The sequence below is a fragment of the Sorex fumeus genome, unplaced genomic scaffold (assembly GCF_029834395.1).
Source record: "Sorex fumeus unplaced genomic scaffold, SorFum_2.1 ptg000122l, whole genome shotgun sequence".
NCBI lineage: Eukaryota > Metazoa > Chordata > Mammalia > Eulipotyphla > Soricidae > Sorex > Sorex fumeus.
This window is the reverse complement of record NW_026606179.1, coordinates 49,881,353-49,906,572: the sequence shown is the minus strand read 5'-3', so window position 1 is coordinate 49,906,572 and position 25,220 is coordinate 49,881,353. Positions and strand designations below refer to the sequence as shown.

Below are 25,220 nucleotides of genomic sequence, written 5' to 3'. Positions count from 1 at the left end.
GGAGGGAGGGAAGAGAGGAAAGAGGCCTAGAAGCATCCTGCAGAGGCTGAGGACTGAGAAGTAGCACATAAATCCCTCTGCTCTCATCGCTCTAAATCCAGACTGCAACTCAACTTGGCCTAGCTGTTTGCGCACTGAGGCTGGCAGCTCTGGGCACTCATCCGTGGGCAAGTATATCCAAAGCAGGTAGTCAAAGATCTAAGTTGCCTTCAGCTTAGCTAGACTTTGTGGGACACCCTGGCTAAGATGCTGGCCCCTGGCCCTCACACCTCTGCTCTTCCTTTACCTCGCCGAGCCCTCAGTCCGCAGGACCTGAAACTGGGGGACTACTTTTTGCCAAGGCTCTTCATCTTCAACAAGATTCTGGGTAATCTCTAGGCCCACAACCTTGACCCAGCCGACTGCAGAAGAGGTCACAAGAGGTGAAGGAACTTACTGCAGAGCCTTCAGTGCAAGGGAAGCCTCAGGCCAGACCCGAGCTCTCCCTGTCTGCAGCACACTTCCCAGGACCAGGTGGGCTGGGGGAGGATCCCTACCTCCTCTTGCAGGGCTTCTGAGAGAAAACAGCTGGAGCGCTGCTTCTACTGGGATCTCCTCGAAACAGGTATCACTGAGTTGGGGTAGAGGTGGAAGGGTGAGGCACGAGTCAATGGGGCAAGGGAGTTACTGATGCCCAGCCAACTATTAAACTAATTAAAACAATTTAAACTGTTAAGAAAAGTTTTGTGGTTTTATTGTATCATGAGGCATTGAAACATCTGAACAAATCAATATCTGGGCGGTGAGGCAGCTGCTTTCTCCTTCACTTCTTTGGGTTACTAGAGCAACTTGTCAGTAGATAAAAAAAAAAGGAAAAAAAAAAGGACAACCTTTTGCATTACTTAAGTCTTTCCAAGGCATGCGCTGGTACAACACAAACTTCTCCTGTCAGATGCAACTAGTCTAGTGTCCAAACATCATGCACAACACCTTGGTGGCAGCAGCGCACCGCGCCCGCTCCCACCGCGGCTCTGTTCGCTTGTGTATGATATTTGGAGCATCTGCAGGAGTGTGAATAGTATCGGAAATTGGAGGGAGGAGGAAACAGCGAGTGCCTGGCCGGGAGGAGGTCAGCCGAAGTTGTGTAGGGCAAGCCTGAACATGTCATTGGTGCAAACCCAAGCATCGTTGATGTTCTTTAGTAGGAACATCTGGTGGAATCCCATGATGGGGTCTTCATCGGCCTGGGAAGAGAGAAAACAGATTCAGTAAAGGGGCCAAGGACTAGGGAGTTCAGGGGAGGGGATCAGAGCCAGGAGGCTGGCTCGGGCACGAGGGCCTCTCTTGCTGGACTCAGACCGGTCAGGTCCAGGAGCTTGCAGATGTGGGTAGACAGAATGCACCAAACACTGCTCTGGGTACAAAGCGCGATGTACCTTTGAATTTTAGGAAGATTTACTAATTAACTACAGAACAGAGGAGAGCTCACAGTGACCTCTCAGCTCATGTCAACAAGAGATCCTTTTCAAAGAGTTATGACTGCAGTGCTCACCAAGAAACTTACAGTAAATACATAAAGGCAGACTAACCAGTTAGTGTCTAGCCCAGTTGGTCCAATTAGTGGACAGCGGCAACGTATGTAAAGAAAAGGTTCAAAACTGAGTTCACACTATAGTCACAGAGCCACAAGAAAAAAGAAGTGTTACCATGTGGGGATTTGTCCTCTGTGTAGTAATATATAATATTTGCAATGAAAAATGGTAAGACAACTTCCAAACTCTAGAAAATTAGGATGAGACCTATATAAGGTAGGAATCCAGGTAACTAGAACTATCTTTAAAATCACCAGTCTTTCTGAGAACTATTGTTACTACAGAGATAAATGTTTTTGGGGGACTCTGAAGTAGACAAGACACTACAGGGATAAAGAACCTAAAACAAGGAGGAGGAAATGCTTATACTTACTAAGAAAGGAGCACTAAATTCCCTGGAGAAACCCCCTCACTCCCAAGAATTTATGAGGGGTTAGAGCAAGTTCAACAAGCTCAGCACACAGTTTGCATGTAGGAGACTCAGGTTTGTCTTGTATTTTCTTTTTTTTGGGGGGGTGGGTGGTGTTTGTTCACACCCAGCAGTGCTGAGGGCTTAGACGAAGCTTGAGGGACCATATGCCAGGACTGAACCTAGGCCAGCTGCATGCAAAGTAAGCATCCTACCTGCTGTACTATCTCTCTAGCCCCAAGCTTAGTTACTAGTAACTGTCTTTTGGACAGTGTAGACAGAGAACTCTGTTACTGCAGGAAGTTCTACTGATCTCTTGGAAAGAGACAGGAGGTAAGGAACAGAATGGAGCTGTGCCAGACCGCTGGGGCTCAGCATAGCCTGGGCTGTATGTGGGCTAAAGCTGGCTGGGATGCCGGCAACAGCCTCTCACTGGAAGCAATGCTGCCGTGCTCCATGCTGCCTCCTGAGGGCTGAATCAAGTACTGAAATTTTCTCTATATTTTCCTCCTCTTCTCTGGAGGAGAGCTCAGTCGCCTGAGCACTGCCAGGAGTGGCTCCTGAGTGCAGAGCCAGGAGTGATCACTCAACACCGACCGGGTATGACCCAAAACCAAAAAATATAAGCTCTTGAAATACAGATGTGTACTGGGTACTAATAAATAACTATTTCAGCTTTGTTGTTTGTAATTTGTGTGGGGCGGGGGCAGGGGCTCGGAGGATGGAGGGTTGGTTTGAACCATTCCCAGCGACACTCAAGGACTATAGGAGGTGCCAGAGATCAAACTCGGGCCTACTGTGTGCAAAGCAAGTGCACCAGCCACTGTACTATCTCCCCAGTTCTTAAAGTATTTTAAAATACTTTCCAGCAGGGCTGGAGAGACAGCAAGGGCCAAGGTGTTTGTTTGCCTTGTGTCCTGTGGACTTTTCTTCAAACCCCCAGCAACTGCCAGGAATCACTCTTGAGCACAGAACCATGAATAGCCCGCGCCCTGCTGGGTATGGCCCAAAAACCAAAACAGAAATCACATGTGGCTAGAGGCTACTGTACTGAACTACATACCAGGGTCACTCTGGGTGTCCTTGATGATAAACGAGTGGCACTACAGGGAAGAGAGGGGTGCTGGGCTCCCCCGGGACTGCTTTGCAGCCGAGTAGCAGTTACCTTGAGCTGGCCCACCACCATACTGATGATGCAGCTATCCGGCGTGGGCTGATGGTCCTGTGCCGTGATGCTGTGCTGAATTTTCTGGAACGGAAGGCTCTACAAGAAAAAGAGCAGCCATGGGCTATAGCCAGCAGGGCAGAAAAGGAGCTGCCTACCGCCCGGCTGGCCCTTACTTACAGACAACTTCTCCACAATGGCAGCTTTCCCCTGGAACTGCTCTCCTTCCCACGTAAGGCATGATGCGTCAATCTGAAAGCCAGAAACTCACGGTCAGAACTGCTGAGGTCGAGAAACACACGAAGCCCTAAAAAGGGGCTTATTTAGGGAAATGAGTTCATGCCTCAGCTTCCCAGCCCATAAAGAAGGGAACTGTAGGCAGTTTCCAAACTTTACAGATGAGGTCACCAAACTTATTGGCCTCTACTACATGTTGAGAAAAGAAATTACTCAACACTACCCCCTACCCTAATCTACCTCTTTACACGAACAAAAAGAAAACCGCTCCCCTATCTACTGTGCCTGGAGGCTAGTACTGGCCCCGTGGATCATTTCAGCAGAGGGCAGTATCACACACTTGGGGAAAGCCAGCATTGTAGGTTATTTTGAGGGGTGAGGGGGCTTTGGGCCACACCTAGCAGTGCTCAGAAATTATGCCTGGTGATAGTCAATGGTGGAGCCTGGGGGAGGGGGGTCATACAGAGTGTCAAGGATTAAGTACCCGGGGTCAGCCACAACAAGGTATTTTACCCTCTACTATCTCTACATTAACATACTGTACTAATAACTTTTTCTGTGGTGCTGGGGATCAAACTCAGGAACACACATATGCAAGGTAGGTGCTTCTACAACTGAGTCAAACTCTAACTTCTTTTACCCCCTCTCATTTGGAAGTGTGTGTGGGGAGGCGGGGGGGGAGGGGTCACACCTGACAGCGTTGGGGGCAATACCTAGGTCTCTAGGCTCAGAGGTTCCTCCTGGCAGGGGGACCAGGTGCTGCCAGGTATGGAATCTGGGCCTTCTGCATTTCGAGCATGAGCTGCAGCCTGTTGACTATCTCTCTGGCCCAATATCAATTATATGTTTTTGTGCGGTGGGGCAGTTAGTCACTTCTAGCTCTGTGTTCAGGGGACCATGTGGCACTGCAGCTCAAAGGATTAATAAGGAAAGTGCCTTAAACCCTGTATGATCTCAGGGACCAGAGAGATTGTACGGCAGGCAGGGAGCTTGCCCTGAACGTGGCTGACTGGGTTTGATCCCCAGCATCCCACATAGAACCCAACCGTCGCTACATTAAGTCCTGAGCACAGAGCCAGGACTAACCTTTGAGCATCAACGGATATGCACTCCCCCAAGCCTGTACATTTCTATAGCTTCAACTTTCAAAAATATTATGATAGTGACAGTATCTGTGTGTCTGTGCTGGACTTTTAACTATGATATTTTTAACCCCCCCACCAAAAACTTCCCACATTTCCCAAGTTTCCCCTTTAGTCTTTGGTGGGAGACACAGAAGGATCCATCCAGGCTGTGGTTCTGAGCGGTGACTCCATCACTCCTATCCTGGACAGCACCTGCTAAGTATGACTGGGCAGGGTCAAACACAACTCGTGGTGCATAAAAACCCCACTAAAATATCAAACAGTGCCTGTTTTCTCAAGGTCGCCCCAGCCTCCTGGGGCTCAGGAGCATACAGGGGCTTTTGCTACCCTTAAGGAAGCTGTGCTTGGGGCTCCTGACAGAAGAGCGCCACACTGCACTGATGCTGCTCCCAGCGGCCTCCAGAGGGCGCCACAAGTCTAAACTGGGCCTGTAGTGGAGCAATCTCAGAGACACACTCCCAGGACAACAGATTGATTGGCCACCTACCCAGGCCTCCAAGACCCTCACCACTGTGAAAGCTGCTACAAGGGAATACAGACCAGGTAGCTGGGCCACGCTCAGAATCCCTGTCTCACAGGCAAAAGCTCAGACAGACAGCCTGGAGGGACAGTACGGGGGTAAGGTGCTTGTCTTGCACAGGCACCGCCAGGAGCAACAGAACTGGGAACAAGGCCCCGCCTCCGCCAGCAATATTAGATGTGGCCCAACCGTCGGCCCCCAGGTCCAGTTACATGCAACACCAGAACTGATGAACTGAATACGTTAGCCCAACATCTCAACTGATCCCTGGAGTCCCGCGAGGCAGACTTACGTAAATTGCGCCTAGTTGAGTCCTGTCATTATCAAATAACTGGTAGTAATGCTGAATGAAGCTGGATCCAATTTGCTCCCAAATTGGCTTGTCTCCCATTCTGGAGCGTCACCCGGCTCGTGGAGACCTGCAAGACGGGTGAGATGAGAAAGGTTGGCAGGGAGGGAGCAGGACTCGGCTGGCACTCAGTCCCCCCAGCCCCCTAGAGCAGTGTTCTTTGGCGAGGTGTCAACTCTCCAGCGATGCTAGGGCTTCCCCACAGGAGACCTGCTGCAGTCCAGGAAAGCAGACTCGGCTACTGAGAGTGGAGCCAGGACAAGGGACGGTCAGAACAGGCCCTTCTGTGCCCAGTGAGGGGAGAGGCTTTCAGGAGCAGCTACGCGCCCTCCCCACATCCTCTGACTCCTCTCAATGCTTGAGGAACTAGAGGTCGCATTTCTCGCCCAAGTCAGGAACTACTGCTCTTCATGCCAAGTGTTTTCTTCCACAGCCTCGGCCTCTCCCCATCCAAGTAGGTCTTGGGGCTCTAGGGTGCTACTGTCCTGGGTACTCTAATGAGGGGGGCGCCTCAAATCTCCACTTGCAATGAAAACAGCAAGTGAGCTCAAGTCTTAAGGAGCTCACATCTTTAAGGCAGGCTGACAGCTGGCCTGGCCCTTCCGTCTTTGATGGCCCGCTTCAGAGTGGGAGCCTCACAGTAAGAGCTGGGGGGTGGGGAGGGGCCCGGACTTGAGTCCTCTCCTCCCACCCAGCATGGCTCCCATCAGAAGTGGCTGCCCCTCCTGCCCCCGAGGAGGGAGAGTCTCTCAACCCAGCTAGAGACCACACTCCCAGGGTGCTAGACAGAAAACCCAAACCTCAGCGAACAGTCCCCCAACTTTGCTCCCAGAAGCTCCCCCGAACCTCCACCATGGGATCCAGCCTTGTGCCCTCTGCCTGACTACAGAGGCGCCATCCCTCCTGGTAACAGGACTCTGAAGCACAGCAGTGAGGAAGGGGGTTCAACCCAGCAGTCCATCATTGGGGAGAAGCTGATGCTACCCACGTGCCCACTTGGGGCCTCAGGAGAATGGGGGTGGCGCGGGGGGGAAGGAGAAACGGGAGAGCCTCACATCACAGGAGTGCTGGTCACACCCATCTCCGTGACCTCACTCAAGGCCAAAGGAGCCAGCAGGGAGGGACAAGGTAGAGGGACAGTGATTTATTCTCAGTCCAGTCAATTTTCCAGCCTATGACCAATACTCCAGCCAATGAGGGGCCAGGAAACCTAGCCAGTTTTATTTTAGGTCTCTTAGGAGGTGGTGATGCTAAAAATAGCAGCTTAGTGCTGCAATGACTAAGAAATGTCCAGGAAAGTCTAAAACAAGCAGGCGAGCGCCTGGCCCCGCCACGCCTGCTACAGAGGAACACAAGGTGTGTCCCAACTCACACTCTGCCAAGAAACAAATCAACAAGAGGGAAATCCCAAGATCAACAGGCAGTCTCCGAGGCTGTCCTGGTGTGAGTTCCAAGGGGCCAGACCAAGGCCACCTCTCCCCCTTCCCCCCTGCTCTGCACGACACCGACACCGAGCCCACTGCGGCCCAGCCCCGGATCTTACCCCCAGGATTCCTTGCCCAGCCCCGAGCACCGGGAGAGTTGAAAGGGATAAGGGTCACCTCTCCCTCCCCTCGGCAGGGCTGGACAAACCTCAGGAAAGGTCTTGGAGAAAGTGTGTTCATCAGAAGAAACCACAGAAGTAAATGTCTGGGGACACAAAAGAGAATAAAGGAAGCTGGGAAGCTGGAGATGGAGGGTGAGAGGAGCTAAGGCTGGCTGTTCCCGAAAAGTGGCATCAATCAACGGGAAGGTGAGTGGAGGAAGCCGGGGGAGGGGAGGGGGCTTTTTCCCTTTCTCCATGCTGTTCACGGGACCGGAGAGAGAGCTCCACAGGCTGAGTCCATGTTTTGCATACAGAGGCTTATGTCCAAGTCCCAGTATCACACAGTCCCCCACGCTGAGCAGGGAGCAGTCCCTGGGCATGGCCTACTTTGACAGTACTGGGGTTAAGGCACTTGCCTTGATATTGCCAGTTCAAACCTAGTTCTGTCCCTGAGCAGAGCCAGGAGTAAGCCCTGAGCACAGCCAGTGGGCAAGACCCCCCTCCACCCCTCCCCCCACCTGGGAGAAAAAAACAAATACTGTGCAGAAGTAGTAGAGAAGTGAGTAGAGGGATGGCTGGGCAGGGCAGGGCATGATGAGACAGTTCAGAGGCTCCCGGAACATGAGAAGGGACCTCAAAGTGCTGAGGACTGAGGTCCTTTGTTGTAATGATGCCAAAAAGGGGCCCTGAAGCCTGAGAGGCCTCTTGATCCTGATTCCCACATCAGGCTCACAAGGGCTGTGTGGTCAGACTCCTAGTCATCACATCAGTCTGAGGAGGGAGGCGGCGAGTCTTTCTCAAGCTCATCTGGGATGTAGAGCTGACGATGGGGCGTGGTCTTACTGCTAACTTTGCAACCCTGACCTCCAAACTCCAAAGCTGGCATGGTTAAAGGTCAACTCCTGGGGCTGGAGCAATAGCACAGCGGGTAGGGTGTTTGCCTGGCATGCAGCTGACCTGGGTTCGATTCCCAGCATTCCATATGGTCCCCCGAGCAGCGCCAGGAGTAATTCCTGAGTGCATGAGCCAAGAATAACCCCTGTGCATCGCCAGGTGTGACCCAAAAAAAGAAAAGAAAAAAAAAGTCAACTCCTTTGCCCCAAGCTCACTATCAGGCTTCCTGGGGTACCTCCCCCTTCTTCCACCCTGTCAGTTCCTCAGACCCTGGTCTCTCTCCAGTCACCGCTCAGCTGCCATCTATTTGGCGATTCCTTCCCAGAGTCAAACACAGACCCGACCTCATGGACAAACCCTAATCAGCACTCCTAGGGTCCACTCTTCTGCCTGTTGCCCGACAGCCCCCAGTATGGCCCGTCTCCCACCTCCGAGCAGGGCACCGCAGAGTCCTTTAGGTTATAGCTTCTCACTCCAAACGGTCACAGCTTTCAACTCAGTGCTGGGGGGTAGTGGGGTGTGGAATCCTTAGTCCAAAAAATTAAGGGTACAGAGCTTAATGCCCTTCCCAGAAAATGGGTCTAGGTCAGGCTGCGACGATGGTTCTCAAAAACAGCCACCAAGTCCTGACCTACTAAGAAGAGCCGAGAAACAAAATGCCGCGTCTCAGAGGCAACCGCACATCAGACGGGGACTAACCTTCAGAACTTCCAAGAAGGTCACCGCGCTGTCCCCAGCTTCACGCCAAGCCTTCAGGCTGACTGAGACCAGGCCCCTCAAGCAGAAATGACCGTGATAGTCTGGCCTCTCTCACCACTGAATGGGAACTCTAGTCAGTCCCTTAGGTTTCTGCAGGTGCAAAGACTCCAGAATGGGGTCTGGAAATCCGTGGCCTACTTCCACTCCCAAATACTTTGCAAAGAATTTTAGGTTGTTCACCTTCCATGAAATTACAGACCCCAAGTTAAATAGTCCGAGATCAGAGTATTTCAGAAGGAACCGAGACAGGACGGGGGTAGGCACTTACTCTGCACGTGGTCCTCCTGGGCTCAGTCCCCGGAACTGCATACAGTCCCCTAATACTGGCAGGAGTAATCCTGAGCAGAGCCAGCAGCAAGCCCTGAATTGATCCGCTCCCCCCGCCCCGGCTCTCCCTTGTCTTGCATGCAGCTGACACCAGTTCAGTCCCTGGCACTAATAGGGTCCTGAGCCCTGAGCTCAATTCTGGGTCGTTTCTAAGGAACAACACCTGACAGAACAGTGTGGCTGACAACATCTCATGTTCACTCAAGTGTCTGCGGTGCAGAAATGAGCGGAGGGCTTTCCATGCACTCGCCCCTCACACTGAGTCCGAATCCTGTTGGAGCACAGCTAAACGAGGCTTGGCAAGAGAGTTACCTCGTTTAAAATCACTAGCCTAATACACGGGGGCACTACTCTGGAGATAGAAATGATCAGACCACACCAGCAGGAAAGCTGCTTCTGGGCTGCTCAGGCCAGGGGTGCCAGGCAGATTTCTACACCAAACTTACCAGCCCCAATAGGGGTTTTCATGGGGGGCTGAACTCACAGCTTTCCCCAAGCCTTCAGTCACAAACCCGTTCTACCATTTTGCCAAAGTGAGACCGAGCCTTCCTGTCCCAGCTGGCTAGCCCAGGTTCCAGGGCAGGGTCAGAGCGAGAAGGAGGAGGTCACTAGTTCCAGAATGATACCCCAGAAGGATGCTCGCACATCTAAGGAACTATCGCCAAGGTCTCTGGGAAGTCCCTAGTGGGGGTCCAAGAACTCAGTCCCAACTGCGGCCACTACACTCTCACCTACCTGCCAGGTCCACAGAACCTGAACCCCAAGGAGTGATCCCTTAGCAGAGCCAGGAGCAAGCCCTGAGCACCACCTCCCTGAAAAGCTCCTCTAACTCATGGTCTGAGGGGTGCAGTGCATTCTAAACTCCAGCCCATCCTGACTTCCTTCCCATTCTCCACTGATCAAGTCTCAACCACTTACCCTACCTTCAAGGTACTAGGTGACCTGTCCTCCGGCTGCCTGACCCCAGCCTCTGCCACTCCCTCCCTCCTCTGCAGTCATTCTGGGCACACTGAGCCTGTTCTCACCCGTGAACTTTGTGACTATTGATCCTGCTATGCCTGTGGGTCTCTCCTTTGGATACAGGTGTCTGATCCTTGTTACATAAGTGTCAGATCAAATGTTCTCCTCCTCACCCTGAATATCCTGAACACAGTTTAAAGTTGCTGCCCAGTTACTCACTTCACCCACTGTTTTCTTAGCATGTGTCACCGCCTGAGTCTGTCATGCTTAAGAAATTCGCTTATGGTCCATCTCCCTCCCTAGCTGGGGAGGGCACTTGTTACCTTGGTGCTGGACCAGCCCTCAACAGCAATACACTGACCAAGTCTGCCAGCATGTAGGAGGCTGGGCCGAGAGGCGAGTCCTTCTTCGGAAGAGGAATGAGCACGGCGAAAACCGCACTGAATTTAAATGGCCAAGTGACCCACTTCCTCTCCACCCTCTGTCCAAGTTGTCAGGATATAATGCTTTCTCACCAACCCTGCCATCTTCTGTCTGGGGCATGTGGCAAGTAGAATGTGGGTCCAACCCACGTCTCACCCTTGGCTGAATGGCAAGCACAGTCACACTCAAAGGCCTGACCTTGACTCATCAGTAGACAAGGCCCCTCACCATATCCACGGGGATATGTTCCAACACCTCTTCAGTGGATGCCTGTCACCATAGCTGGAATCAAGCCTAATCCATACACACACAAATATGTTCACATGATAAACATTAAAATTCAGGCACAATAAGGGTTAATCACTACCAAATTAATTAAAATAAAAGAGAATCAGGATGGGGAGGGCAAAGTTATAGTAGAGCGCATAAAAGTGCTTCCCTTGCACGTGGCCAACCTCGGTTCAGTCCCCAGCATCCCATGTGGTCCCCTGAGCACCACCAGGACTAATTACTGACTGCAAGGCCAGGAGTTACCCCTAAGCACCGCAGGATGTGGTCCAAAATCAAAAACAAAATAGAACAGGGCTGGAGAAATAGTACATTGGGTAAGGGTTTGCTCTGTAATTGACTGATTGCAGTTTGAGCCCCTGTACCACATATGGCCCCCTAAGCCCTGCCAGGATAAAGCCCTGAGCTACTGCCAGGTGTGGCAAAAAAAGCAAAGTGTTGGGGATGAATGTGTCATTCCTAGAATGGTGGTAGAGGAAATACCTCCTATGTGCCAGCGTTTCGCTATCTCATTTGAGCCTCATAACTGTAAGGCGGGTTATGACAGATTATCATCATTTTGTAGAGTATAGTAACAGGTTCTTCTCTCCCTTTTTTTTTTCTGGTGCCAGGGATAGAACCGAGTCTTATATGCATGAGGAAGGCACTCCACCACTGAGTCACACTTCCAAGCTCAAGAACTGGTTTCTCTTTCATTTCTTATTGGGAGGTGGGGAGAGGGGTGCTGGACCACACCTGATGGTGCTTGGGGGCTACTCCTGGCTCTATGCTCAGAGATTACTCCCAGCTATGCTCAAGGGACTATGCAGTGCCAGGTATTGAACCAGGCATGGCCACATGCAAGGCAGGCACCTTAATCCCTATATTACCTCTTCCGGCCCCATAACTGACTTTTCTTCTTTTGTGGGGAGCTTCACATTGGTGCTTAGGAGGCTCAAGGCCTTCCACCTGGTGATTCTTAGCCCTTAACACTTGGGTGCGAGAATGTGGTGCTGCTCAGGTCCTGTAACACCATGTACTCCCCAGGCTACCCCAGGGGGGCATAACAGCCTCAGGATGGACGCTTGCCCTGTGCCTTAACTATCTCCCCAGCAAGCCATAATTAGTTTCTTAAGGAAACCCCAGGATTCCAGGAAGAAAGAAATCTAGTGCTGAAGAAGTGGCTTAGTGGCTTAACAGTGCCAGCCCCTGAAGTACATGGCCCAAGTTCACAGCCCGTGTGTCACACTCATCAGGTGCAATCCAGCAACTCTGCTGTCTTGAGATTTCTGGTGTCACAAGCAGTTGCCAGCTGCACCACACGGGTGTGTGTGAGTACCACAATCAGAAAAGTGTGGCCATCCCAGTCTGGCAAGTACGTGTGAAAGCAGTGACCCGAAGCATGCACCACAACCATAAAAACTTGTGTGCCCAAACGAGAGGGCGAGCCCCAGGGGGTATATCTTCAAGCCCCACAACTCAAGAAATACAAAAGCACAATTAAAGAAATGGGTGAGGCTGGAGCTCTAGTATAATCCCCGAAACCTGCAACCAACAAGGACACACCCATTCCCCCCTCTCCTTTCCTTCTCTCCCTGACCACCCACTTCTCTTCTCTCTCCAATCCCCACCACCACAGACGGTCTCACGCACTCTCTGGTCACATGCGTGCCCCCACAATGGAGTATCTGAGACAGATAAACTCCAGAATTGGGGCTAGAGATAGAACAGTCGGTAAGGCACTTGCTTTGCATGTGGCTGACACCAGTTTCAATCCCCGGTTCAACATATGGTTCCCTGAGCACAGTCAGGAAGTGTTCCTGAGTACAAAGGAAGGACTAGCCCCTGAACACGGCCGGGTGGGGTCCCCAAACCTAAATAAATGAATAAACAAACAACTTCAAAATTCCCTCAGTTCATAGAGGCAAAGAACATTAGTTTTCAGATACTCTGGACAAATACATCATGGGGCTGTGGGGTTTCTACTATAGGAAAGCCCCCTCTCCAACCTGGGGGTTTAGGGAGTTGGCACAGGGCAGGTAACAGCACCAGTAAGGAGAAAGTCTCAAGGCAGTGAGAGATTCTTGGTCTTTGCATGACAACCCAGAGGAAGCCCTGGGGTCAGTGAGCAGGGACACTTCTCCCACTCCTCACCTCAGTCATTTTTCCCTAGACACTAAGACACTTCCCCCATTACAGCCAGATCTGAACAAAGGATACTTCCTAGGAGAGGACATTCCAACTGATAACATGGCCTGTGGCCAGGGTGATCAGAATGACCCTTTGATATGGGTCTGAATTCAGACCACTGCAAGAGAATCACAGAATCTCTCAACAGGGAAAGGCAAGCTAGCCCAAAAGTGATATCAAATACACAAACACCCTCAAATGACTCATCAGAAAAAAAATTAACTGAAAAACAGTAACAACAAAAACCCAAGAGCCATGGGGGCATGAGCCATATTACAGCCGGTAGGGCATTTGCCTTGCATGAGGCCAATCCAGGTTTGATCCCAGACATCCCATATGGTCTCCCAAGCCCGCCAAGAGTTAATTCCTAAAGGCAGAGCCAGGAGTAACCCCAGAGCAAACTGAGTAAACTGGTGGCTGAAAAAAGCAAGTAAAAATAAACCAAAAAACCCAGACAGCTAATACAGTGGGGAAGGTACTTTCCTTGCATACAACCAACCTGGAGTTGATCAAAGCACACAATGTTCTCTCATGAATCACCAGGAGTGATCACTGAGCACATAGCCAGGTTAAGTCTAGCATATAGCTGGGTGTGCCCCCACCCACCCCTCCAAAAAAGAGAGAGCGGGCTCCAAAGATAATACAGCAGGCAGACACTTCCCTTGCCTGCAGATGACCTAGGTTCAATCCCTGGGACTCCATAGGTCCAGAGGCCTTCCAGGAATTATCCCTGAGTGTAGAGTAGAGCCAAGAGTAATCCCTGAGCACAGCTGGATGTGACCTCAAAACCAAACAAAGCAAAAATAAAACAACAACAACAATAATAATAATAAATTCTAAAAACCCACCCAAAACAAAACCCCAAAAAACTCCATTAGAAACCATTCCAGGGGGCCGGAAGAATAGTGCAGTGGCTTGGGCATCTGCCTTGCACAAGACCAACCCGAGTTTGACCACCACATATGGTCCCGTAGGGCCCCACCAGGAGTGATCCTTGACCAGAGAGCCACAAGTTAGCCCTGAGCACCACTGGGTATGGCCCCTAAACAAAAATTACACTCCCCGCCCCCCGCAAAAAAGAATCATTCCCATAGAAATCCTGCACACTTTTCAATGTCCATAATGTAAAAGGTAAAAGGTAAAAGGTAAAGGCCCTCCCGTTGATCGTCGATTTGCTCGAGCGGGCCCAGTAACGTCTCCATTGGAGACTTTGTTGTTACTGTGTCTGGCATATCGAATACTCTCGGTAGCTTGCCAGGCTCTCCGAGAGGATAATGTAAAAATCTTTTGGATTTATGCCCCCTTCCTACAAAAGGATTATTCCTTCCCATTGCTGAAGGACCCCATTATCTCATTTTTTTTAATTTGCTGGGGAAAGGAGGGGTACAGGAGACACAGCTCATAGTTTAATGGCTAGAGTGTAAGCTTTGCATGCAAGAAGGCTGGATCTGATTCTCAGCACCACATGGTTCCCTGAGTACCACCAGAAATGATGTCTGAGCATTTCCAGGTGTGGCCCCAAAACAAAATTTTTGAGGGGGCACATCCAGTGGTGCTCTGGGGGCGATTCAGTACCAAGGGTCGAACCCAGGACCTCACACATCCAAATCATGTGCTCCACCACCCATCTTTTGGGCCACACCCAGTCATGCTCAGAGTTCACCCCTGGTGGTGCTCAGGGGACCATATGCAGGTAAGCGCCTTAAGCCCTGCATTAGCCCTCTGGCCTTGCTCCAGCACTTATCCCACATCCTTGGTCTTCTCTTAGGAAAAATGTCCTGATGCGTCCCACTTCAGCAGCAACTAGTGGGCGGTTAAATAAAGGTGATTACTGAGAGGGTCTCGGTGAAAGTGGCTGAACCACAAATCCAAGCTCCAGGCAAGGAATCAGAAGGCTATAAAACCGTGGAGAGACTCACTAAAGGCAATGAGATAAGCCCTAGAAGAAACCCTGGGGATGGAGGAAGAGCAGGTCATAGAAAATGGCAGTCATGGGGCTGGAGAGATAGTACAGTGGGTAGGGCATTTGTCTTGTTAACCCAGGTTCCATCCCAAGGACCCAATATGGTCCCCTGAGCCTGCCAGGAATAATTCCTGAGTGCAGAACCAGTAGCAACCCCTGAGCATTGCTGGGTATAACCCCCCCAAAAAATAATAAAACCAGCCAGACTCTGAACCACAGCGATTTGGAGAGTAACTGCACTGGAGGGCTGGGCCCGCCATCCAGGGGGTACCTTGTTCTGTAGTTTTCGACAGGCGCTGGAGGAGTGAGCTCAGTAACAGCCTTTCCTCTGCGGTGCTCTAATAACTCAGGGCCACGGCCCCTTCAATTTAGCCTTCAGCACACAATAGCATTTATTATTACTGTATCCCTCACTACTGTGACCTCATTTTCCTGCAAACAGAACTGTGTAGGATTCATTTTTCTACCTCCAGATTCAGTCAGGGACTAACACAAAGAAAGGGCCCAAAGAATACTTGGTGAATAAAAGTGATCACTGAAGAGAAAGGAGAAAAAAGTAACTCCCAGGGCCGAAATATGTAGAGGTTAAGGTGCTGGCCTTGCACACAGCACCACTAACTTGATTCCTGAGTAAGAGTAAGAGTCAGGAGTAAGCAAGGTGTGGTCCAAACCTAAAAAAATTCCCTACAAGATGTCAAAAAATGAAATCCTAGAATTGATAAGGGGTACCTTCCAGTTCTGGATTTTGAGAATTCTGTGCCATTCACCCAATTCCAACCTACTTGCAAAGATAAGAAATAAAACTGAAACCTAGGGGCCAGAGCGATAATACAGCGGGTAGCGTTTGCCTTGCACATGGCCAACCCGGGTTCAATCCCCAGCATCCCATATGGTCCCTCAAGCACCACCAGGAGTAATTCCTGAGTGCAGAGCCAGGATAACCCCTGAGCATCGATGGGTGTGACAGAAAAAGAAAAAGAAAAAAACCCCAAAAAACTGAAACCTAGTCTGAGAGGGGGCTGCATGTTCCTTTAAGACTGAAGGTTTGATTTTTTTTTGGGGGGAGGGGGAGTTGGGCCCACAGCCAATAGTGCTTAGGGCTTACGTTTTGGCTCTGCACTCAGGAGGCCATATGGGAGGGCACCCATATGGGGATTGACACAGGTCAGCTGTGAGACAAAGGACCTTGGGGCCAAAGCAATAGTACAGCAAGTAGGTCATTTGCCTTGCACGCAGCTGACCCGGGTTTGATTCTGGGCATCCTATATGGTGCCCTGAGCACCGCCAGTAATAATTTCTGAGTGCGGAACCAGGACTGACCCCTGAGTCTCACTCTGTGTGAGCCAAAAAGGGAAAAAAAGGGACGAGTGAGTACCTTAACCTCTCCCACCCCTCCTCCTCTTTTGTTTTGGGGCCACGATGGACAGTGTTCCAGAGCTACTCCCAGCTCATTGCTCAGGGAGTGCGCCCAGCTTGGAGCACCATGTGGTGCTACATATTGAACCCAGGATGCCTACATGCAAAGCATACACTCCTGTCCAGTAAGCTACCTCTCTAGACCCTCTCTTATTTATAGGGGCTCACTCCTTGCCCTGAGGGCCTGGCAGTGCAGTGCTCACAGGACATTGGAGCTATACCCAGTGGTGCCAAGGAGGGATGAACTCAGGGACTCACGTGTTCTATCACTTGAACTATCTGCCCAAGTCTATGGGATCTAAGTTTGTTTTTTTTTTTTTTTGGTGGGGGGCTACACTCAGCTATGCTCAGGAGTTACTCGAGGCTCTGCACTCAGGAATTACTCCAGAATCGTATGGGATGGATGCCAGGGATCAAACTAGGGCCGGTCCTATAAAAGCAAAGTGCCCCCCATTACTATCTCTCTAGCCCTGGGCCCTAGTTGTTTTTTTTTCTTTTTGGGTCACACCCGGCAATGCACTGGCATTACTCCTGGCTCATGCACTCAGAAATCACTTCTTGCGGTGCTCAGGGGACCATATGGGATGCTGGGAATCGAACCCAGGTCAGCCACATACAACGCAAATGCCCTACCTGCTGTACTATCACCCCAGCCCCTGGACCCTAGTTCTTAAGAGGCTAAAATCCCCTGTTCCAATTTGTGCAGCCACATCCCAACTGCTCCAAGCCAGGTTCCCAGGTCAGTCCAACAAGAAATGGTGAAAACAGGTCCTAGAGAACCCAATGGTTCTCCTCTTATCTCTGAGGCTCGGATAGCTCGCCAAGTTCCAGAAAGTACAAGAACTTTTGGGAACCACAATGCCTAGCAAAGATCAGCTGATCCTACACACAGCAGTTAAAGAGAACTTCTAGAGATCAGGAGAGTTTCCTTCCTCCTACTTCTGAGTAACTTTCAAGAAGGAAATGCATCTTTTAGGCCTTGAAGAAAAACTCTGGTGGCCCCAAACTCCAGTCTTGGAATGTGCAAACTAATTCATCATCATAAGCGAAGCTATCTGACACCTGTGTCCTAGGAAGGAAGACCCAATCCAAAGAGTCTAGAGAGCTCCTGAAGCAAATGCTAAGAGCTGGCACTGAGGGGTTTCAATCTACAGCTCCTAGGAGCGTGTGGCCCATAGTCCCCGCTGCCCTCCTCCACTCACAAACCGTGAGAAACCTGACTCCATCTGGGTGGTGATGAGGAGGGTTGAATCCAGAGACAAAGCAGGCCCAGCTAAGGAGATCTGGACAGACCTTGTCCTCCTTGATCCGGGAGAATGACTAGACAGAACGAGTCAACTTCTGGGGCAAAAAAAAAAAAGTCTCGGGATGACAGCTTGTGTATCACCAGCATAACTGAACTCTCCTAAGAGACCTGACATCCCCTGCTCGCTGCTGCCAGCCTATCTGCAGAGCCTGAGATGTTTCTTTTCCTTTTCTTTTGAGATTTCCTTTTGTCCCTGCGATATTTAGGGCTCAGACATTGGCAAGCTGTCTCTTCCCCAAGTCCTGAGCTCTGTCGGGGAGGAATGCCTTCATGCATCAGTCGATGAGAAGAGACTTTACTCTCCCACCAACATACCTCCTTCTCCCAGACCTCTGAGGCTCCCTGAAGCCACCGTTAAGGGCAAGGTACCCCAAATTTAACCAGCTTCCTGCCCATTCGTAGGTGGCCGTGGCTGCTGGGAAGTGAGAGCGGCCTGACTCTGCAGTCTCCAGCTCTTCTTTTGTCCTTTCAGGAGATTCTCACCCACTCCCCCCACCCCGGGTCTGAGTCCGAGCCCCCCCCCCCAAACGAGCCCACCCCTTAAAGCAGCCTCCGGTCCAGCTCCTTGGCATGCTGGACGGCCTGCCCATCTCATACGTTTTCCGTGATAGTCATCTCAACACCGCCCTTCTTCTGGAATCATCCTCTGCTGGGGACTCGTTCTCTGACTCTAGAACGGGCAGCCGTGCGATGAGGCGTGCGCCTGAGATGGCAAATAAAGGGCCGGAGGCTCACAGATCCCACTTGGCCTCCTGGGATTCCCTCGGTCCCATAACAGGGTCGGTCTGTCTGTCTGTGTCTGTCTGTCTGTCTCTCTCTCTCTCTCTCTCACACACACACACACACACACACACACACACACACACACACCACTGCCTCGCGCCCCCATAGCTGGGGCCTGACCACAGATGGGGGTTGGGGGGCTGCTCACGGCCTCAGGCCAGAGACCAGATGCCGCCCTGACTGTCCCACGTGGGGCCCCTCCCGATTCCGACAGCTCTCCCGGCACGAGGGCCTATTCAGGGATACCACAAAGCGCGGTTCTGGGGGGCATGCCTCCTCGGCGGTCAGACAAGCAAGGGAGCATTCACCTACACCCTGGGCCGAACGCGACTGCGGGTTCTGAGGTCGGGCTGCTGCAGGTGGGCGCCCCGACCCCGTGCAGACGCCGGAGCTCGCCGTCGGCGCGCGGGCCCAGCCCCGAATGCTCGGCGGCGGGCGGGCGAGCAGAACGCGCCTAAGGCCGGGGCCCGCCCGCGAGCCCGCCTGCAAGCGCGTCTGGGGCTCGGGCAGGCCGGGCCAGACGGGGCGGGGCCCGCGGAGCCCCATCCGGGTGGTCGGGCTCCGAGAAACAGGCGCCCACCGCCGGCACGGGAAAGCCCGGCGAGACGCCCGACTGTCTCTCCGCTTTCTCCCGGGCCGCCGCCTCAGAGGACCGGACGGGAGGCGGAGTCGCGCGCGACACATGGCCCCGGCCCCGCGCGGCTTCGGGCCGCCGGGGTGGGGGGGAGAGGAGGGGCCGCCCGGGGACTCGCGGGCGAGGCTCCAGGAGGCCCGGAGCGCGGCTCCTGCGGCCCAGCCCCCGGCCCGGCGCGCTGGCCCGGACACTCACCCGAGGGGCTGGCTCGATGGCGGCGGCGGCGGCGGTGGCGGCGGCGGCAACCCAGCGCGGTCTGCGACCGACTGTCCCTTCCCCCCTGCCTTCCCTCGCCGCCCCGGTGCACTCTGGGAAACGTAGTCCCGTCACGCGCCTTTCTTGCGTCTGTGCCGCCCGGAGGAAACTACGACTCCCGGCGAGCCACGCTCCCGAGGCCCAGACACAGCCCGCAGCGCGGGAGGTGAGGCTTAAGTCAAGGAGGGAGGCTGCCCGGGCGAGCCCCTGAGAATTGTGGTCCAGCGGAAGCCTCTGGAACACCCGAGGTTGGCGCCAGGCTAGGGTCAGGACTAGGTTGTCACTAGGTCTAACTAGTCCGCCCCGCCCAGGCCGCACTGCGGAGGGGAGCTGGCCGCGCCCTGCTTGGGAGCCCGAGCCCGACCCGGCCTGGCCGCCCCCAGCTGGGCCCCCGGGCCCCTTCCGCTCGCAGAACCCCCTCCTCTTTGGGGCTTTGGCGGCGCTTTGCACTGTGCCAGACAGTGCGCAGATAGGGCAGAGTCAGAACCCACAGCTCCTGCTGTCCTAGCATTCTTGCACCATCGTATTGAGGACCGGACCCAAAACCGGTCTGAGCCACTGGAGGCTTTTCTTGAGTTGGGGACCCCCATCTTCGGTTTTGTTTTGGGGCCACGCCCAGCAGTGCTCAAAGGTTACTTCTTGAGTAAGGACTAAGGCTCTAGTCTCAGGGTTCTAGTCTCGTTGGGGTTGGGGGAATCACGTTGGGGTTGGGGGAATCACGTGCCGGGGCTGGGATAACCTCAGCCATGTGCAGGGGAGGCGCCCTGCCTGCCGTTCTTTCTGTCTCCCACCCCAGAGTTCCCAATTTTCAAGTGCGGTTCAACTAGTGATCATATTGGCACAGTTGGGTCTCCAAAATATTGTTTCCAGCAGGCAGGGCAGTCAAAGAGTTTCATTTTTTATTAGTAAAAGAAATAACTGGCACAACCAAAGTTTTCTGGGATCAGCACCCACCCCCCACCCTGCCAATCCAATGTCCTTTCCTTTCAAGGCCCATTTCTTCAATTCCTGGGCAACAATCAAACCTGATGCCCTACAGCTAACCCAGAAGAGGAAAAGCAAGGGAAATAATTACAAGACTTCTCTTGGGAGCTCCAAGCCTTCATGGTTACACTCTTGATATTTTTGATCTTCCGAAAGATTTTAACCTTCACACACCCCACCCCACCCCACCCCACACACTGCCCCAATGGAGATAGCTAATAAGGCCAGACCAAAAGTGCTACTCAAATCCCAGGTCTATACTTTGCTTTTCTTAAGACTCAGGAAGAGAGAACTCTGCTCCCTTGCCCTGAGCTATCAGCCCCACAAGAAACTAAAGCAGGGATGACAGAGAGATAGCTCAAGGGGATGAGCATATGCTTTGAATGCAGAAACCCAGGTAGATTACCAGTCCCTCAGGGTCCCTCAGGCACCACCAGAAGCCACCCCATACCAGCACAAGGCCCCTTAAGCACCACTTGCTCCGGGCCCAAAACAAACAAACTGAAACACTTCCCTGACAATGTTGCTGAGAAACTGAGGTTAGCCAAAGCAGGAAGAGACTAAATTCCTTCCACAAACAGGAGCTAAAGGTTTTAAAAAGCATGGAAGAAAGGCATGGGAAAGCATGCAGCCAAGGGGTCTAGTGAAGGATAGTGGGGACACAGAGTGGACCATAGCTACCAGCAGATGGCTCAGTCCCAGAGAGCCTAGGAGACACTATTGTGTTTCCACCTAGGACTAATTATTCCTAGGCAGGCAGAAGTGCAGCACCCCCCCCCCCATCACAATGTAGCACAACCTACGCCCCACTCTTCTCCAAATTTATTTCTCAAGTTGCTGCCAAGTGACCAGGAGGGGAGCAGAGACTAAAGGAACATTCGAGACCTTCCATTGGAAGCCACCAGGAAATTCTCCAATCCAGTAGCTATTTCTATAATTAACAACAAAAAAAGGGAATCATAGTGTTTTCTTGGGGGAATCATGTTTTATGCAACCCCAAAACCATCCATGTGAACTAACCCCAACAATCATAGTCATAAGGCTCATTTTAAAAGGTACCTGCCTGACCTGAGAGATGGTTGAGGTACTCACTTACCTCTCACACAGCCGACTCTTGTTCAATTCCCAGCACCACCTATGATCTCCAAGCAGTCAGGAATAACCCCTGAACACTACTGTGGCCCCTGGACCCCCTCCCCACTCTACCCCCACAAGAAAAAAAAAGGCACTTGGCTCTACTTAACCCAAAGATGGAAGCAGCCAAGAGGCAGATAACAAATTTCAAAACCCATTATTCCTAAAAGCCCTCAGTGGATGCAGCTCCTTCAGAATCAGTGTCCCAAGGTCTAAAGGATCTGAGTCCAGTGCTCGCAGCAGTGGGCCTTACAGACTTAAGGAACTGCATATCCCCTTTGCCAAACACTGTACCAGACCCAAGGGCTGAAACGATTAGCAAAATTCAACCCCAGCTGAAAATTCAAGAGGAAATTCAAAGCCCTCAGTATGGGCTATGGCAACTCAGTTTAGTTCTCAGTGTCTTCTCCCTGTTGAAAAGACACAGGGAGATGAAACCATTTAGTGCAGTTTCCAAACTCTTTTAAATTGAGCTGAATTCTCTGAGGGCCTTACATGCTTGGGGGCCCCTTTATGGAGAACCCTGAGGATAGTAGCATCTCTTCTCCCAGGATCGGCTGTTCCCTGGGACCTAGAGCCCAGGCCCATCAGGCATACTTCTCCATGCTTCCAGCTTCTAAAAATAAAGTGGCGAAATCCAAATAAAAACCTTACTTTCTGTTTAATTTGTTTTGCCAAACAAACACAGTGAAAACTTTAGTCTAATTGTACAGAAAATAGAATTTGTAACCAGTAGCAAACATAACAGGATAAACCTAAGTCCCTGGCAAGCTGGATCTCCATCAGCAGGTCACCTAGATCCCCAGGTAGATCCTCCTGGGGAAAGAGGTCCTAGGGGGGTGGAGGCACAGATCTGCCAGTCCCCATCACTTACGGGCTGCACCTGGGAAGGAAAAGCATGGAAAGGCGGAGAAATGATGTTACTTGGACCTCTCATTGCTACACCCTGGAGTTCTCTCTGTTGGCTAGCCTCAAAGTGATGTCCTCCCAAATCCCATCCTCTCTGGACAGCCAGCCAGCTTCCCTAAGGGCAGGTCTCAAGTTCAGTGGAGCTGAAGCCTCTGCTTAGCCAGAATCTGCAACATAAACTGGGGATGAAGTGCCGATAGACAAAGTCATAATTGCTGGTGTCTGAGATCCCCCCACCCCTGCTTCAGGAAAAACAAGAGAGGGTGCCAGGTTACCAGCCAAGAATCCAGCTGCCCTAAGACTCAGTACTGTCAGCCAGCGGCCCAGGAGTACAGGGGACTTCAACCGCAGCGGCCTGAGCCCCTCCCAGGCTGGCAGAGGTCTGGGAGTCTGACAAGCCGCGGAGGGGGCCATTCACATTCCGTGCTTCTTGCGGATGACCGCCATGGCCAGCAGCCGGTCCTTCTCGCGGAGCTCCTCTCGCAGCTTGGCCTCGGTGAGACGCAGGTGGCGGATGCTGCCCTTCATCTCCTTCATCTTCACTTCCATCAGCGCCAGGATGTCCCGCTGCTCGTTCAGCTTGCGCAGGAGCTCTTCCTCCGTGGTGCCAGACGACAAGGAGTACGAGTGATCGGAGCCAGTATCGGGGAAGCCCTCCTCTCCCACGACCACCAACTGGGGGCCCAGAGGGCACTCGGCAGCTTCCAGCCCCGCCGTGGCGGCTTCCAGCTCTGTCGCTGCGGCGGCGGCAGCGCCCTCTGCGGCCGCGAACTCCACTTGCACTGTCAGGTCGATGGGCTTCACGTCTTCTCCGGAGGGAGTGGTGGATGCCGGGGCCACGGAGCCGGGCGCCTGGCTGCTGTCAACAGCGGCTTGAAGCGTGAGGAGCACAGCCGCAGAGGCAGACACCAGGTTCGGCTGCAGCTGGGCGGCCTGGGCGGCAGAGGCGGTCGGCGATTGCTGCTGCTGCTGCTGCTGCTGTTGCTGCTGCTGTTGCTGCTGCTGCTGCTGTTGCTGCTGCTGCTGCTGCTGTTGCTGTTGCTGCTGCTGCTGCTGCCTGCGGCGGGCAGCTGCGGCCCCCGCGGGTCTGCGTGCTACTTTGCGCTCGTTGACGCCGCGCAGGGGGAAAATGGTGGGGACACGCACCGTGTAGGTCTTGCGTCCGCCCTGGAAGTGGACGCTGCAGAGACGGTGGCCTGTGGTGGGCTGGAAGGTGGAGAAGCACCCACTGACGCCAGCACGGGACACGTTCTTGAGCCAGAGGCGCCGCAGCTCAGCGTCCTTGGGAAATGTGTAGAAGTGCAGCGCCTTGTCCCGATGCGAGTTGTTGTAGCAGCCTGGTACGCAGCACGTAAAGCCTGGCATGGCTGCGCCGCGCGGCCCGGCCCGGCCCACCGGCCTCTAGGGCTCTTCGACGGCCCGGTCTGTCGGCTGCCGCCCGCCCCTCGACGGGCGGCGCTGCGCGAGGCCTCAGATGGCCTCCCACTACTGCCGCCTGGCTCAGCCGGCTTGGCCCGGCGCCCCGTGCCCGGAATACGCTTCCCGCCGGCCCGCGCCGCGCCGCCCTCCCGGTCGCCCGCCTGCGCTCCGGAGTCGGCCCCGGGGACGCCGCGAAGGACCGCCTGGGAAGGAGGACTACGCCCCCCACAATGCACCGCGCCAGAAGTGGCTCACTTCCGGAAGGGGCGGGCTAATTCCGGGCCTTTTAAAGGGCGCCGCGACAGTCTGCGCGGAGCCGATTCTTGCACTCACACTGCTTTTCGCGGGCTGGTGTATTAGGTTGGAACGCTGTCGCTAGACCGCCCTTTCTAAGGACCCAGAATGCTGATGGGGGTCGGGCGCGGCTCTTCAGTGCGCAAGCGCTTTTGAGCGGAAACTACAAGTCCCATAATGCCTTGTTTGAAACCCTGCGGCTGCCGCCTGCAGCGCCGCCTAAGGGAAAGGGCGGGTTGCGGGAGCGCATTAGGATTCTAGTGAGGTTGTGTTGCATGGTGGGGGGGTCTCCCCAGTGGCGCCAAATCCATTTCTGTAGGACTGGGTGAAGGGGGTACTGAGATCAACGCCGGAAGGACCTCACGAGCCCCATTCTCTGCGTTGTGGACTCCCCCGATCCAGCCTCTGGCCGGCTCTGACTCACTCACCTAAACATGGTCAACAGCAGTAGCCGGCTGTTTTCTGCACGTAGGACAGGAAGCCTAACTCAGCCCCTCCCTCCTGGAGCTTGACTACCTGGAGGAGAGAGGGTCTAGGTCCGAATACTAGGTGTGAATAAACGCGAATGGGTAGTTTCGGTATAGAAATAAATGCTCCAAAGGAATGAACCGGACAGAAAATAGAAGGCGGGGGGGCGGGGGGGGGGGCTGGTGGGGGGGAGGGGCCGGAGCGATAGTACAGCGGGTTAGTACACGAGGCCGGTGACCCCGTTCAATCCTCAGCATCCCATGTGGTCCCCTGAGCACCGCCAGTAATTCCTGAATGCAGAACCAGCTCGCCATCACCGGGTGGGACCCAAAAAGACAAAAGAGCGCTTTCCTTTCACACGCTTAAACTGGTTGGATCACTGGCAAGGCATAAGCGTCCCCAGCACCCGGAATAACCGCCCCTCCCCAGCACAGCTGGATGTGTCCATAAAACAAAGCAAATAAGGGCCAGAGATGGTTTGGTTTGATCCACATATGGTCCCTGAGCACCATCAGGAATAAGCCCTGAACACTGCCGTTTGTGGCCTTTCCAACACCCTCCACCCACCCCTCAAAAAAAAGATGTGGAACGGGAGTGGAGATCGGAGCAATAACTGCAGTTGTGTTTTACTAGAAAAGTCTTGGTTTAATTTCCTACAACTCATGATCTCCCCAGCACCAACGATCTGGAGCACTGCTCCTGGAGTAGACATACACTCTGAACACACACACACACAAACACACACCGACAACAACCGGGAGTAGCCCCCAAAACAAGGGGGAGAAGGGAAAGGACAGAAGAGTTGTACAAGGGTTCACTTGCTCCCCTTGCACACGACAGACCCAGGTTTGATT

General features: G+C 53.1%; 2 protein-coding genes across 2 annotated transcripts; both read right to left on the bottom strand.

Annotated features, from left to right (window-relative positions):
- Nucleotides 1-330: 330 nt before the first annotated feature.
- On the bottom strand, nucleotides 331-19,247 carry NUTF2 (nuclear transport factor 2). Its single transcript, XM_056137059.1, has 5 exons — nucleotides 19,099-19,247; nucleotides 5,340-5,466; nucleotides 3,326-3,397; nucleotides 3,146-3,244; nucleotides 331-1,223 (listed from the first exon to the last, which is right to left on the bottom strand). The coding sequence occupies exons 2-5, from the start codon at nucleotides 5,436-5,438 to the stop codon at nucleotides 1,110-1,112; spliced, it is 384 nt and encodes a 127-aa protein (XP_055993034.1). The 5' UTR covers nucleotides 5,439-5,466; nucleotides 19,099-19,247; the 3' UTR covers nucleotides 331-1,109.
- A 2,671-nt stretch (nucleotides 19,248-21,918) lies between these two features.
- Nucleotides 21,919-23,911, bottom strand: THAP11 (THAP domain containing 11). The gene has a single exon (XM_056137058.1). The coding sequence runs from the start codon at nucleotides 23,548-23,550 to the stop codon at nucleotides 22,600-22,602; it is 951 nt and encodes a 316-aa protein (XP_055993033.1). The 5' UTR covers nucleotides 23,551-23,911; the 3' UTR covers nucleotides 21,919-22,599.
- Between the last annotated feature and the right edge of the window lie 1,309 nt (nucleotides 23,912-25,220).

What these genes read in the sequence shown, in the direction of transcription:
- NUTF2 (XM_056137059.1), bottom strand. Translation starts at nt 5,438, where the DNA reads ATGGGAGACAAGCCAATTTGGGAGCAAATTGGATCCAGCTTCATTCAG. An exon ending in CCATTGTGGAGAAGTTGTCT is followed by an intron (nt 3,245 to 3,325) that starts GTAAGTAAGGGC and finishes TTTTTCTTGTAG; the next exon opens with AGCCTTCCGTTCCAGAAAAT. An exon ending in TGGTGGTGGGCCAGCTCAAG is followed by an intron (nt 1,224 to 3,145) that starts GTAACTGCTACT and finishes CTCTCTTCCCAG; the next exon opens with GCCGATGAAGACCCCATCAT.
- THAP11 (XM_056137058.1), bottom strand. Translation starts at nt 23,550, where the DNA reads ATGCCAGGCTTTACGTGCTGCGTACCAGGCTGCTACAACAACTCGCAT.